The sequence below is a fragment of the Ranitomeya variabilis genome, chromosome 2 (assembly GCF_051348905.1).
Source record: "Ranitomeya variabilis isolate aRanVar5 chromosome 2, aRanVar5.hap1, whole genome shotgun sequence".
NCBI classification, from domain to species: domain Eukaryota; kingdom Metazoa; phylum Chordata; class Amphibia; order Anura; family Dendrobatidae; genus Ranitomeya; species Ranitomeya variabilis.
Window position 1 is genome coordinate 349,268,580 of NC_135233.1, and position 15,977 is coordinate 349,284,556.

Below are 15,977 nucleotides of genomic sequence, written 5' to 3' on the forward strand. Positions count from 1 at the left end.
ACGTAAAAGGTGGACATTTCATACACCCTGGACCATCATGAGATCGGCATCACAGGGCCGAATCAGACGGGGTAGATTACGGCGTACTATGGACAGACGGCCAGGAGACCCCGCTGCATCACTGCACACTTCTCCAATTTGGTAATGAGAAGAGTGGATTTTGGGAGCGCTACCTCACCCAGCGAGCTAAATTCATCCTAAGAAGGCCATTTCAGAATATCTGCTTGGCAAATGGACGGTCCCTTTAAGTTGATTAATAACCATTTCTTAGCTTTTTATGTATTATAATATGGGAGGTGGGATTGCCCTTATGTCAGACTGTCACCACTCAACCAACCAGTCCTACTAATGCTAATATGAGACCTGATGAGGCTGGTGTACCTACCGTGAAAATCAATGTAAGAATGGCTGTGTAATTCTTTCTGAAAGTTTAAACTAACCCCCACTTCCCACCATGTGAATGACAATTTCTCAGCGTCCCACCTCCCTGCTGAAATCTCACACTGCTCAGTACAAGCTGCAGCTGTCAGTCCGGCTGGGTGGATCGAGACTGTCTACACTTGGACTCTCCCACACTTTAACTGGACTCAATATCCTCATTTTAATATTAGAATTACACACCCATGCGGACATGGTTTTTCACAGTAAGTACACCAGTCTCATTAGGTCTAAGATATCCATTTAATGATGTATGAGGTTTGTAGAGAAAATTCTGGTGACAAATCTGCATTGGGTTCAAGAAAATATCAGTCTAGCCCTGTATGTTACAAAGTGGAAATATTAACCCCTTCACCCCCGGAGCTTTTTCCGTTTTCGTTTTTCGCTCCCCTCCTTCCCAGAGCCATAACTTTTTTATTTTTCCGTCAATTTGGCCATGTGAGGGCTTATTTTTTGCGGGACGAGTTGTACTTTTGAACGACATCATTGGTTTTAGCATGTCGTGTACTAGAAAACGGGAAAAAAATTCCAAGTGCAGTGAAATTGCAAAAAAAGTGCAATCCCACACTTGTTTTTTGCTTGCCTATTTTGCTAGGTTCACTAAATGCTAAAACTGACCTGCCATTATGATTCTCCAGGTCAGTACGAGTTCATAGACACCTAACATGACTAGGTTATTTTTCACCTAAGTGGTGAAAAAAAATTCCAAACTTTGCAAAAAACAAAACAAAACAAAATTGCGCCATTTTCCCGAGACTCGTAGCGTCTCCATTTTTCGTGATCTGGGGTCAGGTGAGGGCTTATTTTTTGCGTGCCGAGCTGGCATTTTTAATGATAGCATTTTGGTGCAGATACGTTCTTTTGATCGCCCGTTATTGCATTTTAATGCAATGTCGTGGCGACCAAAAAAACGTAAATCTGGCGTTTCGATTTTTTTTCTCATTACGCCGTTTAGCGATCAGGTTAATGCTTTTTTTTTATTGATAGATCGGGCGATTCTGAACGCGGCGATACCAAATATGTGTAGGTTGGGGTTTTTTTTTATTGATTTATTTTGATTGGGGCGAAAGGGGGGTGATTTAAACTTTTATATTTTTTTTATTTTTTTCACATTTTTTTTTACTTTTTTTTTACTTTTGCCATGCTTCTATAGCCTCCATGGGAGGCTAGAAGCAGGCACAACGCGATCGGCTCTGCTATGCAGCAGCGATCATAAGATCGCTGCTACACAGCAGAAATGCCGGTGTGCTGTGAGCGCCGACCACAGGGTGGCGCTCACAGCCACCGGCGATCAGTAACCATAGAGGTCTCCAGGACCTCTATGGTTACAATGTACAAGCATCGCCGACCCCCGATCATGTGACGGGGGTCGGCGATGCGCTCATATCCGGCCGCACGGCCGGATGCGGTAGTTAAATGCCGCTGTCTGCGTTTGACAGCGGCATTTAACTAGTTAACAGCGGCGGGTGATCGCGATTTCACCCGCCGCTATTGCGCGCACATGTCAGCTGTAAAAAACAGCTGACATGTCGCGACTTTGATGTGCGCTCACCGCCGGAGCGCACATCAAAGCAGGGGACCCGACATCTGACGTACTATTACGTCAGATGTCGGGAAGGGGTTAAAGAAAAGTGATAATCCGGTTTCAGAAAATATATGTTGTAGATGCCCTCAGTGCTGAGCCGGCTGTCCATCAGTGCTGGGACGTGGGTGACTGACGCCACGCCGCTATGACTGAAAGCCGGAGGCTGCTGGGAGGAATAAAGTTAAATCCCCCCCATATATCCAGGCTTCTGGTGCGGCTGCACTGATGTAGAACGCTGATAACCCAATAACTGCAAGTTAAAAGTGTTTAGGAACATGACGGGTTCACTTTAATGAGCTTTGAAATATCAGGGAAAAAACAAAATTAATCTACAGACCGAACCCAAGAAAACAAAAAGCAAGAAGAGCATACACCCTGAAGCAAGCAAATGGTAACAGGACATGTAAACAACATCGGGGGACTTCGTTATTGCTAATTTGAGTTAAAAAAAAAAAAAAAAAAAAGCATAAACGCCATCCCACCACGACAAGGTGAACCCATATAGGGGCGGTCCTACCTGCCTCTGGTATTAAAACCTTACCTTCTGTCAAACGACCTCAATGTGAAAAAGAGCAGAGCAGGACAGGGGCCTGACGGACCCCCATCCAAGGGAAGATATATAGATGAAATATTTAGCTCAGAAAAGATGGAGCCATGCAGCTTTGTGCAAAAAAATTACAGCAAAACCAAAGAAATGAGCCGGACTATAAGTTGCTATATGTGCAAAGTGTAAGAGTTCGTGTTTTGTTCTTGGGTATTGTCTGTGAAATAGTCACAGTGTGAACGTACTCTTAGACTTTGCACCTATAGCAGCTTACAGTTGGGCTCATTTCTTTGGTTTCTCCTCTACAGTTTGGCTGGTGGAGTGAGGCATCCCCAAGCTGACAATACTGTATGGACGGAGGTGCGATCGCCTGAAATATCATCCCCGGCAGTATAAAAAGAAAACATGATTGAGACATATAAATGGAAGTAGCCAATCACCGGGCACAACTTGCCATATCCTGAATCAGCACTCCTTACAGACATTTTTATTAGCACCTTTAAGAAAGGAGGTGGCCGAACTTACTCAACAAACTCATGTGCTCCGAGGTCAGCAAACGTGTATCCATGATAGCCAAAAACATCCCCCATGAAGAACTTGATGCCTTTTTTGTGGCAGATCTGGTTCACCTTGACTAGGAGGTCCCGGGAGCAGCAGGTCAGACAAACCTGGAAGCAGAAACCAGACAATGGAGCTGGATGTGATACATATATTACATGACATGGCGGGACATCGTCACATCAAGATGCAAAGGTCTCGAGAACAACTCTGCTGCGATCTGGCCAAACACTGTGACCCCCTGCCTTCCAGGACACTTCCTGTTGTTGATCTTTATTTCCTCCTAGACACAAAAATCTGGCACCAAACTGGAAAAAGGAGCAGGGGCTTTATTATTATTATCGAGAAAGACGTCCCTGTCAACACTTGTAGAGTATGGACTCGGAAAATGGTGCTTCCTCCCATAACAATGAGCGGCCACCATTGTTCTCTCCGTGCACAGAGGCTGCACGTGCGCACAATTAGGACTTTCCTTCTACTTCAGAATGAGCTTTTCATTGCTTCTAATAAGGGGCCAACATGTGCAACCTTTTATAGATTAGGAAGTCACATTTACAGCAATGCCAAAAACAAACCTGAGAGCAGGTCGGGATAGATCCCAGAAGGCGAATAGTCAATGCAGCAAGAGACCTGCGTAATGTTATGTCATCTATGACCTGGAGCTTTGGAGATATATTTTGACATGAAATTTTCAGAAGATGTTGGTAACAAACCATCCAATCCACACAAAGAAATCAAACGATAGATGTCCATAAATTGTGTGTATTAATGAGAAATGACACAGGGAAAAAGTATTGAACCCACTTACTGATATGTATTTAATACTTCACACAAAAGCCTTTGTTCGTGATGAAGCTTCAAGACGCCTCCTGTACGGAGAAACTAGTCGCAGGCATTGCTCAGATGTGATTTTAACCCATTCTTCCACACAAACACTCTTCACATCCTGAAGATTCCGTGGGCTCCTTCTATGATCTCTGAGATTTAGTTCCTTCCATAAATTTTCTATTGGATCCAGGTCAGTGATCGGCTCGGCCATCCTAGCAGCTTTATTTTCTTTCTTTGAACCCATTTGAGAGTTTCCTTGGCTGTGTGTCTGCGATCATCATCTTGCTGAAATGCCCACCCTCCTATTACCTTCATCATCCTGGTAGATGTAAGCAGATGTTTTTCAATGTCTCGGTACATTTGTCCATTTATCCTACCTTCAATCACATGAAGTTTTCCAGTGCCGTATGCAGAAAAGCAGCCCACACCATGATGTTTTCACTGATAAACTTCACTGTTGGAAATTGGTATGGTACTTTGGGGGTGATATGCAGTGTGTGGTATTATGGCATCCAAAGAGTTTAATTTTGGTCTCATCTGACCGGACTATATTCAGACTATATATATTTATATACACACTCACTGGAACCTTCAGTAGTTTATAAATTCCTCTGTAACCAATGCTACAAGTATGTTTTGCAACAATAAGGTTGCGAAGGTCTTGAGAAAGCTTACTGGTTTTACCCTTGATGAGATGTGCTTTGTGTGGCACCTTGGTAATGAGACACCTATTTATAGGCCATCAGTTAAGCCAGCTGATATATTATTTGTCATTAAGTCGCAGGATTGGTTTCCAATCACTGACAGATTTCAGTTAGTGTCATGACTTTCCATGGCTTTTTGCTTCTCTCTTTCTTCATGTGTTCAATACTTCTTCCCTGTGTAATTTCTTATTACAATTGACTGAATTTAGGGACATATATGATTTGACTCCTCTGCCTGTGTGGATTGGATGGGTTGTTACCGACATCTAGTGAGAATTTCATGTTAATAGCACTTTTAGAAATATATTTACTTAGAAAATTGGTGATGTGTTCAATACTTATGAGTGCGGTGTTTTTATAAGGAAAGTGTTCCATCCACTCTCTGGACAGTGACTGACAGGAGTGATAAACTAAGTTTCCATTGTATTCTTTCAGTCCACCTAGTGGCCAAATGGTGCGGAACTTTTTTTTGCCATTTTGGCTTCTAGGAGGCCCCTATGGTTGTAATATGAGGCCCTTACATAGAGCAGCACATTAAGGTGACAGATGGCGGCAGCGGAGGATTTTATGCACAGTATGTATATGAAATGAATGGTGGATAACACTCACTGCATCAAAATCCTTAAAGAAGTCCTCTTCCTTCTCTTCAATGTTGTCTTTATTGACGATGACCTCTACCATGGGGTTGAGATTCTGCGCCCGCTCCAGAGAAGCTTCTGCCCTGTTACGACCCTGGGATCCAGTGGGGATCAGGAACTGAGCGTGAGAATTCTCCGAGGATACCTGAAATCACAGCCTGCGGTCAATATACTGACGGACAGATCGGGAGCGCTGGGCGCACATCAGGACCAGTAACATGAACCGATCACATTTTTACTGATCACATTTCCTTATTGCTTGTGAATGGGCATCCCACATCGGTCGCTATATGGGGTAATAACCCTGCAAAGGATCCACTAATCCTGGGGATTCCGACATTGTTTTTTCATGATACATTGTCCTTTATGTTAGTGCTAACTGTAGGTTAATCTGTTTTGTGATTGTTTAATATGGGAAAAAAAATTAGAATAAGCAATATGCAAACTTTTCATTTACAACCGTGCAAAATGATTGATAAATACCATTCCCCTCAAGTCTACTGTACAGCAGCATCATTGTTCTTTAAAAAAAAAAATTGTTTTTAAAATTTGGTTAGGATTTTAGACGGTTGGAAATTTGGCAGCAATTCTTGCATTCTCAAGGAAATTGTATAAAATTGATTTATTTTTTGGAGCAAATTCAGTACTCGTGTGATTTTAAAAGGGGTTTACAAGTCCTCCCCACCCATAAATAAACCCATCTTTATCAACTGCACCCCTAAAAATATTCAAAACCTCAAAGAGTTTGCAATTCCTGTGCAGAACGTGAAGAATTAGCAATGAAATAGGTTTTGTTTTATTCCCCACTAAATTGTAGCTTGAGCCCCAAATTTTCAACTTAGTGTGGTAAGCATTTTTACACCACTGGCGCTTCAAAGAAATGCTTAACATTGGCTGCAAAAATTATTATTTTTTCACTTCAAAATGCGGTTTTAGCCCCAAATTTTCTAATTCTCGCAAGAAGTAATTAGGGGGGGGGGGGGGGGGAGTGATTCCCTCCCCCCCCCCCTCCACAGTATTTTAAGCAATTTCCCCTGAATGGGTTAAGCATGAAAGGCACGCCATTTGGAGAGCAGATTTTGCAGAAATAGGGAACCTAGTTTCATTTGCAGAGGTAGCAGAATAATGGACGCTCCCCGTAGGGGACGCTACACCCTCTCCAAGGAATTCAGGTTATATAAAATTGCTTAAAAAATAAGCATCAATGAAATGAAAAGTTAAGGGAATTTTTGCCTACGGGACTGGTACAATATCCTAGGAGCGCAGGAAGCCACAAGGAATGTAACATTTCCTTTCCTGCCCTATTTTGGATCTGCTACTGGGAGGGAGACCATTAATAAAAGTATTTCTGAGAATTGCTGATCAGACAATTCCATAACATTTTTATGTACCAGCAAACCATGGCGGCTCTTGTGGTCTAAGACAAGTGTTACTGAAAAGCTAAGAGGGCCCCCTTGTGGCAGAGATAAAGAACACACCATGTCCAGGACTTGGCCAGTGACACCTGGATGTTCGCACTGCAGAGAGGGGAATCCGTACAAATCTAATAATGAGAAAAACTGAAATCACCTTGAGGAGCATAATAAAAAAAAAAATTTAGTTGTGCAAGTGTGAACACCCTCTTATAATTTGGGATGTCTGTGTTCAGAATTAGCCAATCACATTTGCCCTCATGCGACATAGTAGTCAGTACACGGCTGCCATCACTCACAGCGCTTCTGATTAATCCCATGTAAAAGTTTCATTGTTCTGACATTTTCTTAGCAGCATGATCTGTAAACAGCTTACAACACAGCAAAGGGATCTCATTGCTAAACGCTATCAGTGTAGAGAAGGATGCAAAAATGTTTCCAAATCATTAGATATACCATGGAGCACTGTGAAGACTCATCAAGAAGTGGCTTGAATATGGCACAACAGCGACATTACCAGAGCTGGACATACCTCAAAAATTGATGAAAAGACATGAAGAAAATTGGTTTGAGAGGCAGCCAAAGAGGCCTAACAGCAACATTAAAGGAGCTGCAGGAATTTCTGGCTAATAATGGTTGTGTACTACATGTCACAAAAATCTCACATATTCCTTATATATGTGGCCTGTTGGGTATTTTACCAAGGTGGAAGCTTTTCCTTACAAGAAAAAAAAAAACATCCAAACCCAGCTATGTTTTGCCAAAAACTACATCAAATCTGTCACAAGCATGTGGGAAAATGCATTATTGTCTGGAGTCCAACGTAGAACTTTTTCACCGTAATTTCAAAAGGTATGCGCAAAGTCAACAATGTGCATCACCAAGAGAATACCATACCCACAGTGACGCATGGTGGAGGCAGTATTATGCTTTGGGGCTGCTTTTCAGCAGGTGAAAAAAACTGAAGCTTTAGTCAAGGTTGAAGGAATTGTGAACAGTTCCAAATAGTCAATTTTGCATCAAAACCATCAGTCGCCTGCTAAAAAGCTAAATATGAATTTCACTATTTAGCACTACAACGACCCAAAGCGACCTCCAAATCAAGAATGGCTTCACCAGAAGAAGGTTGCAGTTTTGATATAGCCCAACCAGAGCCCAGACCAAAATCCAATAGAAAATCTGTGTGTAACCTGAAAAGGGCGCTGTACACAGGAGATTCCCTCACAATCTGACAGATGTACAACTGCAAGGAAGAGGGGGCAAAGATTACCAGTCCTAGCTGTGCCGTGCCGATAGACCCCAACCCAAAAAGACTAAAAGCTGCCTGAAATTCACAGGGAACTTCAACAAAGTATTAGCTTAAGGATGTGCAAATTTATGCAACTACTTTATTTTAAGTTCTTTATTTTTCTTTTTTAACCTGAAAAGATTTCAGTTTATTATTGAATACATTTGGGACAGATTATAGGGGAAATTAGAGGTGAAACAGTTCTGAAATAATTATTCTTGGGATTTTATTTTACAAGCCAAAAACTGGGCATTTTTCATCCACTGTACAAGGATGGTCAGATTACCTACACTCGCAATAAGCAGATATTTGGATGGGAGCAGCATCTTCCTAAACTAAAGGAAGACATCAAAAATGGGGTTTCAGTCTATAACAAAATCTCACTCTTGTAAAACTTGCCAAAGTTACCAAGAGGTGCACGAATCTCAACACTTCGGGAGTTGTTGACAATTTTTTTTTTTTTTTTACTTTTTGTAAGATCCATAACTTTTTTGTTTTTTTCAACCACCTATGTGGTTTTACCCACTTCCTTCCCTCCCCCCAAAAAAATCCAAACCACCATGATCATTTCCACCATTGTCCTTTGGGTTTTGTTTTGTTCTTATGACGTTCACTTTGTGGAAAAACTAGAAAGTTGACTTTTTACTACAGGTCTGTGGGGTTATGGTGATACCTATTTTTTTTTCTTACTTTTTCATACAGTACAGACCAAAAGTTTGGACACACCTTCTCATTTAAAGATTTTTCTGTATTTTCATGACTATGAAAATTGTACATTCACACTGAAGGCATCAAAACTATGAATTAACACATGTGGAATTATATACTTAACAAAAAAAGTGTGAAACAACTGAAATTATGTCTTATATTCTAGGTTCTTGCAAATTGTCTCTTCAGAGAGGAAGAGGACTAGAACTCTAGTGCCACCTATTGGAGGTAGCAATCCTAACAGTCAATGTCGACCCCTTAACGAGCCTTGTCACATGACTTAGGATAATAGCCAAACCAGAATCTCAATTTGCAGACACCGTGAGTTTCAATTTTTCCCCATTTTGGTGCTCAAACAGTTTATTTTAGTAGCTCAGACAATTATTCAAATTATGCATAATATATATATATAAAATTGTCTAAGGGGTGCTTCTGCCTTTCTGTCGGAAGCTACCGTCATGGAAATCCCACGTCGTTGATTGGACTCGCCAGCTGCCTGTCATGGCTGCCGCGACCAATCAGCAACGGGCACAGTCCGATTAGTCCCTCCCTACTCCCCTGCAGTCAGTGCCCGGCACCCGCATACTCCCCTCCAGTCAGTCAGTCACCGCTCACACAGGGTTAATGCCAGCAGTAACGGACCGCGTTATTCCACGGGTTACGCACTCCGTTACCGCCGCTATTAACCCTGTGTGACCAAGTTTTTACTATTGATGCTGCCTATGTAGTAGAACACGTGAACACTAGATGTTGTCAAGGGGTTACAAAACTTGGTGCATTTTTTGCCTGTTTTTGAACTAGAATCTATGCCGGCTTTAGGGAAGATTTCTGGCAATTTCTACTGTAAATCTTTTGGCCACAGCACGCCTTGCTAGGTGCACTTGTCAGCCAGCGTCAAAGTGGGTGAAAAAGAAATAAATAAAAAAAAAATGGAGAAAAAAAATAAATAAAAAAATAGACATTTTTGTGCATTAGCAGAACTGACATCAATCCTCCTACAGTTTGACTGATGCCACCAGGGCAGAACATTTGGTAAGGTTTTAATTTCCCAAAAGCTTTCCGATCTCATAAAGGGTAGGAGAATATAAGGAAATGTGTATACAATAAATCACTCGGTACTTACCTCCTTATGATCCATCATGGTCAGACCCTTCACTCCGGCCAAGATGAGGTTCTTAGCCACTTCAGCGCCCAGTCCTCCAAGCCCGACCAGGAGGACCTTAGATGTCCTAAGTCTGCAGAGGAGAAAAAAAAAAGGTGATTAGTTTGAGGAATCCAGACCCCGGATACCAAACATAGGATACTCCACTAGTAAACCTGGCTCCCCTCCAGCTCTTCCCCCTCATCTCGGAGGTGGGCGCCACAAGGGGATTTCTTTTGGAGCATGTGAAGCTTCGAGGAGGCTTCCACATTTTTAGACATGATGATCTTCAATCTAATGGTCCCATGCCCTGAGTTCACACCGTTGTCACATACGTCGTTCACTGCTCCTTGGGCCGTTTTTCAATATTACCAATTTGGCAGAAATGATAAAGGACAGATTTAGGCAGCGGCTACACAATATGGTCAGGGGGCGATGGAGCTGCTGGCCAGTGTAAGAGCAGCACTTCCAGCCTCTACTGGGGAAAAAAAAAAAAGCTTGTAAGAGCTGCCTAGTTTCAGTCACCGCTGCTACACCACAGAAGTGGTCAGTAACCCAGGCAACAAGCTTGTAAACAATAAAATCCCTCCGTACTCCGAGAACAAAGTGGATTTCTAATGTCAAGCAACATGGAATAAGTCACAGTGCTGGTTTAATTCCCGGACGCTGGCCTCGAAAGATCCAAGGAGTCGGCCATCTTTGATTACAAAGGAAATATTGCGGCCAAGAACCTCTGAAGTAGCAAGAAGTAAGATGCAAAGAGGCGATGATGTAAGTAATAAAGCACATTTACACCTGCCCATAGCTGGAGGGTCTTTCCCAAAATCCCACGTTACCCCCTTATCCTTGGGTTACGGGGAAATCTCGCTGATCGCTGAGACCCACAATAATCCCGAGATCTGGAGCCCGAGAGCCGGACCTGGCAGTAACATCCTGAATGTAGTAGAGATGCTCAACCCCTGATCTTGGGACTAGTGGGGGTCTCCGCAGTCAGACCCCCAGTGACCAGAAAGTAATCCCATACATCACGGATTGGGGATAACTGGTAATTTATGGAAACCCCTTTATGGCGGGCATATGTAATGCAAACCTTAAAGGGGTTGTCCGGCCTCTATGTGACTGCAGACTTGAGCATCCATCACGCACACTGTCCGCTGGGAGGATTCTCCAGAACCAGGAGGTCACATGACCACTAGTATACTATTTGCTTATTCCCGGCCACATTCCGACTAGACGTCGCTCAATTCACCTATATTACGTACGTCTAGTCGGCACATCACATCCTTGTGTGCACCCCCAGAGAATCCTCACAGCGGACAGCGTGCGCATTGTGAGGAATCAAGTCTGCAGTTACACTAAGGCCAGACAATCCCTTTAAAGGAAACCAATCCCCTAAATACCAGCTTTTCATACAATTCGGATGTACGAGGGTCATCTGTAGAAAGTGCAAAAACTGTAGCCTAGTTGCAGCCAATGACTTCACGGGAGGTTATTTTTTATTTTATAAGGGGGGGTGCACTTTATTTAAAAATGGGGAGGTCAAAAAATAAATAACCCCTTTAATAAAATACAAAGAAAACAAGATCACCCTGACAACCAATCAGAGAACAGCTTTCATTTTATATCTTGCTCTTGAAAGATGAAAGCTGCGCTGTGATTGGTTGCTATGGGCAACAAAAGCGGTAGACAGGTTACCCAGTATCGGAGCCCGGCAGCACAGCCTCCTCCTCAGTGAGCACATGTACAACCTGACGATCGGTCACTGCTGCAGCCCATCACACGCAGCGCAGCATGAGCCCCCGTGTGCCTGCTATACAAGATTACAATCACCTCCTCTGAGCCTCCAGCCCCCAGAGGCGGATCTGCCGGTCATACTGCGCGGCCTCCTCCTCACTGATCACCGCCTCCTCCTTTTCCACCATCTTTTCCCGGTCCACACACACCGAATGAATGGACGACAAAAAAGGGGGCGGGGTCTGTTACGTCACTACCCGCCAGCCGGACACGTGACCTAACCCTAGCGCCCGCCTTTTCCTCTCTGTGTCACGTGACTGGTTGCCGCGTTCTGATTGAACTCTCGAGTGGTCGATCCGTGTATGGGGTCATTGCGATGTTGATGACCAATCTGCTGAAAAGCGTGGCCTTAAAGGGGAGCTCCACTTATGTTTTCCATTATAGACCTAAAACTTGTACTATTTATTAGTAAAAAAGTGTCTGAGCTACTTTTCCATTAGTCCAAGTCTTAGCATCAAGTTCCTGACTGCGCCCTCTGGCGGCAACCCTGGGTACTGCATGCAATATGACTATCTGGAATTTCCCGACTATTTATCCATAAATGTGGGAGTTCGGAATGCTGATCGCGTGCCGAGGATTTATTTATTTCAGTACGTTTTTTATTTTCTGTAAATTCCATCATTTAAACTCCAAGACGCACCTAATTTCTGTGCTGTAGTTTTTTTTTCTCCCCTTCTCCTAAGAGCCATAACTTTTTTATTCTTCCTTTTTTTTCCAGGACAAGTTTTAGCTTTGGATGAAATCTCTCATTCACTGAAAAATGGGGGAAAAAATCCATACGTGATGAAGGGTGGAAGAAATAAAACCCAAGTCCGCCATTATTTATTTATTTTTACGGTGATCATTGTCCGTTAAAAGTTACAATTCTCCGGGTCAGTACGGTTACAGTGATACCAAACTTGTATACTTACACCTTGTTCACATGATCAGTATTTGGCCAGGATTTTACATCAGTATTTGTAGCCAAAACCAGGAGAGGAACAATCAGAGGAAAAGTATAATAGAAACATATGCACCACTTCTGTATTTATCACCCACGGACGTTTGTGAAACCCGGAGGTACGTCACAGTCCATATATAATGATGGCTCGTCCATGTAAGGGGTTAATGAAGGGTTCTGGTTCTAGCAGGAAAATGGTTAGCAGAAAGTTTCTACAATCCTGTTCTTTATGTATCCATTCCCCACAGCTGTTAAGATCTCTGCTTGCTGTCACTGAAACAAGAACATTCATAGTTGTGTGCAGCACGAGTCCTAATCACATGACTAGGAGAGGTTTTATCCACTGACAGTAAAGAGTTAAAATTCCTATTCAGTGACATCAAGCAGAGATGATGAAAAGAAGGTGACAGCTGTTCACACTGGGCGCAGCTTTACTATCTGATCCCTATGATGGTGTTGTGTTATTTAACCACTTATATGCCACTATCAAGCTTGGACAGCTGCAGTTTAAAAAAATAAACTAAGTGTGCTTTACTCATCCTCATTGGGTCCAGCACTGAGTCTCCACACTGCTCCAGGTGTCTGTTACTGCCTGCAGTGCAAATGTCCCGTCGACACCCCTGCAGCCGATCATCTCTGTCCATGTCCGATTGACTGCAGCATTGTCAGAGCTGCAGACAGGAACAGACACTGGCAGCAGTGATGTAGTCTTAGCGCTGGACCTGGGGAGGGTGAGTAAAGAATGTGTTTTTTGCTTCTTTTTTAAACAAACTGCAGCTGCAGGACAGGGATTTTTCCAGAAACATAAAATGCCTTTAAGAGGCATATTGCAATACAGCGCCCATCGCCTCTACGCCACACAGTCACTGGGAATTGGTTGGTTAGCATTGGTGATAAGGTGTTATCTGAGCATGCTCGTGTCCTAATCAAGTATTTTCAGCGTGCTTGAAAAAAAATGCTTGAGTCTCCATGGCTGAATGTTTCCCGTCTGTTTGACAGCTACAAGACATGGAGTGATATTCTAACAAACAGGAATCCCTGCATGTGTTACAGCTGTCGAACAGCCACGAGACATGCAGCCGTGGAGACTCGAGCACTCTGAAAATACTCGATTAGGACCTGAGCATGCTCAGATAACACCTTAGCTGAGCACGCTCGCTCATCACTAGTGGGCATATATCTTTGTACTCTCACGGAAATAGTCAGATTTTTTTGTATGAACTGCAATACTGAAATATTTTAATATATATATATATATATATATATATATATATCTCCTATGTTGGGTATCACCAACCCGTTGCATCATAATACCATTGTCATTACACAGTGAACACTATAATAACATAACCCAATAATAACACTGGAAGATTTCCATTTTTCCACCATTTCACCTACATTGGATTTTTTTTTCCCTTTTTTTTGTTAACAAAACTTTATGGTAAAATGAATGGTGACATTCAAAATTACAGCTTGTCCTTTGAAAAGAAAAATCCTCATACAGCTTGAAAAAACAAACAAACTAATGCTATGGTTCTCGGAAGAAAAAATTGTAAGAGCAGAAACAAAATTGCTCTGGAGTTGAAGAGGTTGTCAGGCTTGTGACTCCTCACACTGTGTGGATTCTCCGATGCTGGGAACGTGGCCACAAGTATGTGCTTTGCACGCATGCGGTCACCTGCCGACTAGACGTGTGCGGCCTCACATAGTACAAGTGAATGGAGCGAGGCCGGACGTCTAGTCGGAATGTGGCCACAAATATGCAGATCAGTCTTGTGGTCACATGATCCTCGCAGTGAGGAGTCACAAGTCTGCAGTCACATGGAGCGACCCCCAAGCCCAGAAAACCCGGAGTGTCGCTGATAATACACTGCTGTTATATAAAGCTGCACAGGACAGGTGGAGATCGTTTTTCATTCTAGTTTCTGAGGCGTTTTTTATAAGAACTCAGTGTGAACACACCCTTGGGAACAACAATGCGTCTGCCTCATTAATGTGCGGCCTCGGCATGTACTTTTAGATAGTTGTCCGCTCTGAGTCGAATAGACGCCACGCTCGCCACCATTTTGAGCTACTAGTTCAACAGGTTCGTTGCTGAGCCCTCAGCCCGCCGTCACACATGACCTTCCTCGACCAAAACTTTTTTCTAACTACAACGCCCAGAATTCCTTGCGTCCTGACGTCATCCCAACTCCACCAATCGCCCTTTCCCCTTTCCCTAGGCTCCGCCCTACAGCGCTCTCCTATTGGTTCCCTTCCCATTCTGACCAATCACGACGCTCCCCGCCCCCACTCTCCGGAAATAACCGAAACGTGCGTCACGTTCGGAGAGCGGCCTCGGTTGGCTTTGTGACGTCACCGGCAAGAGCCTCCTCCTCTCAGTTCTCCGCGGTCGCCATCTTGAGTCTGTCGTCTTCTCACTGCGCCACGACACACGGATTCACCTTCTCCCGGGGAACTTGCAGCCCCTTCCAATCCCCCCATCTGTCCTCCTTCCCCACCCCTCATACCAACACCACCTCACCCGAGGCCGCAGTCTGTAGAGGGGCCGCAGTGAGCCCACCTGACCGCCGTGTAACAGTGCAAACCACACGTGGATTCATGTGATGTAGCCAAGTGACAATAGTCTAATGGTGTAATATGGCCGTGGAGGGCACCAGTGTCCATGAATCCTCCTCCCCAACATCAAACCATGAAAGTGAACACAACCTCCTCTTCCTCCCCGCCGAAAGGTCGAGTAACGTGCCAGTGTGTGTGTCTAGAGTAAGCCTTGTGTCCGCAGGTGTGGGGGGCTGGGCTGGGCTGAGGGGGCTGCCTGCCAGCAGGTAATCTGTGCCATTCTGTCATGTCTGTGTCCTTCCCGACACATCTTTATAGTCTACTGCTCTCTAGTAATGTCTGAGTATAACCTGTCATGTCTAGGGGGCTGAGGACACCCCCTTTAAGTCACCCCCTCCCAAGTCCACCCCTTACCCCCCCCCCCCCACTCCCTTTAATTTTACATTATTCTATTGCCTTGTCGTGAAGGGGTTAAGTCTTGTAACCTGTACTCTCTTTGTCAATGTTGTGCTGGTACAAAAAAAAATGCTGTGAATGATCTGCGGGAGGCGCTACACGGGCCATCTTGAGTGGCGCGAGCGGGGTCTTATTTTCCAGGAGATGGGCCCCCTTCCGTGTCTTCACAATCTCCGCTTCCTGTCCGAGCCGCTAAGACTGGCCCGTGTAGTCCGGAGACTTTGGTCGCATTTTATACAGGTGAGATTTGGGAAAAGTCAACTTGGCGGAACTTGACCCCCAGCTTTATGACATGCAACCAAAGCCGCCGCCTTGTGCCCCCCTTCAACCCTCCCGGGCTTTAAAGGGGTCCTCTAGTGTTACTGATTGTGAATCCAGCCATTG

The 15,977-nt window shown here is 43.9% G+C and overlaps 2 protein-coding genes across 5 annotated transcripts in view; one reads left to right on the top strand and one right to left on the bottom strand.

Moving 5' to 3' along the window:
* Positions 1 to 11,911, bottom strand: part of SAE1 (SUMO1 activating enzyme subunit 1) — a 30,135-nt gene extending 18,224 nt beyond the window's left edge. The window contains exons 1-4 of one of the 2 annotated variants that reach the window (XM_077285514.1): positions 11,675 to 11,911; positions 9,827 to 9,938; positions 5,267 to 5,440; positions 3,093 to 3,235 (exon numbers count right to left, since the gene is read on the bottom strand). In XM_077285514.1, coding sequence (XP_077141629.1) covers positions 3,093 to 3,235; positions 5,267 to 5,440; positions 9,827 to 9,938; positions 11,675 to 11,766 — 521 coding nt within the window. In that variant the 5' untranslated portion in view covers positions 11,767 to 11,911. Of the gene's footprint in view, positions 1 to 3,092; positions 3,236 to 5,266; positions 5,441 to 9,826; positions 9,939 to 11,539 lie in introns of both variants that reach the window. The other variant, XM_077285515.1, reaches the window with a different exon arrangement.
* A 3,000-nt stretch (positions 11,912 to 14,911) lies between these two features.
* ZC3H4 (zinc finger CCCH-type containing 4) overlaps positions 14,912 to 15,977 on the top strand; it is a 28,657-nt gene continuing 27,591 nt past the window's right edge. The window contains exon 1 of one of the 3 annotated variants that reach the window (XM_077285517.1): positions 14,912 to 15,341. In XM_077285517.1, the coding sequence (XP_077141632.1) occupies positions 15,244 to 15,341 (98 nt within the window). In that variant the 5' untranslated portion in view covers positions 14,912 to 15,243. The remainder of the gene's footprint in view (positions 15,342 to 15,977) is intronic. The other 2 variants (XM_077285516.1, XM_077285518.1) reach the window with 2 other exon arrangements.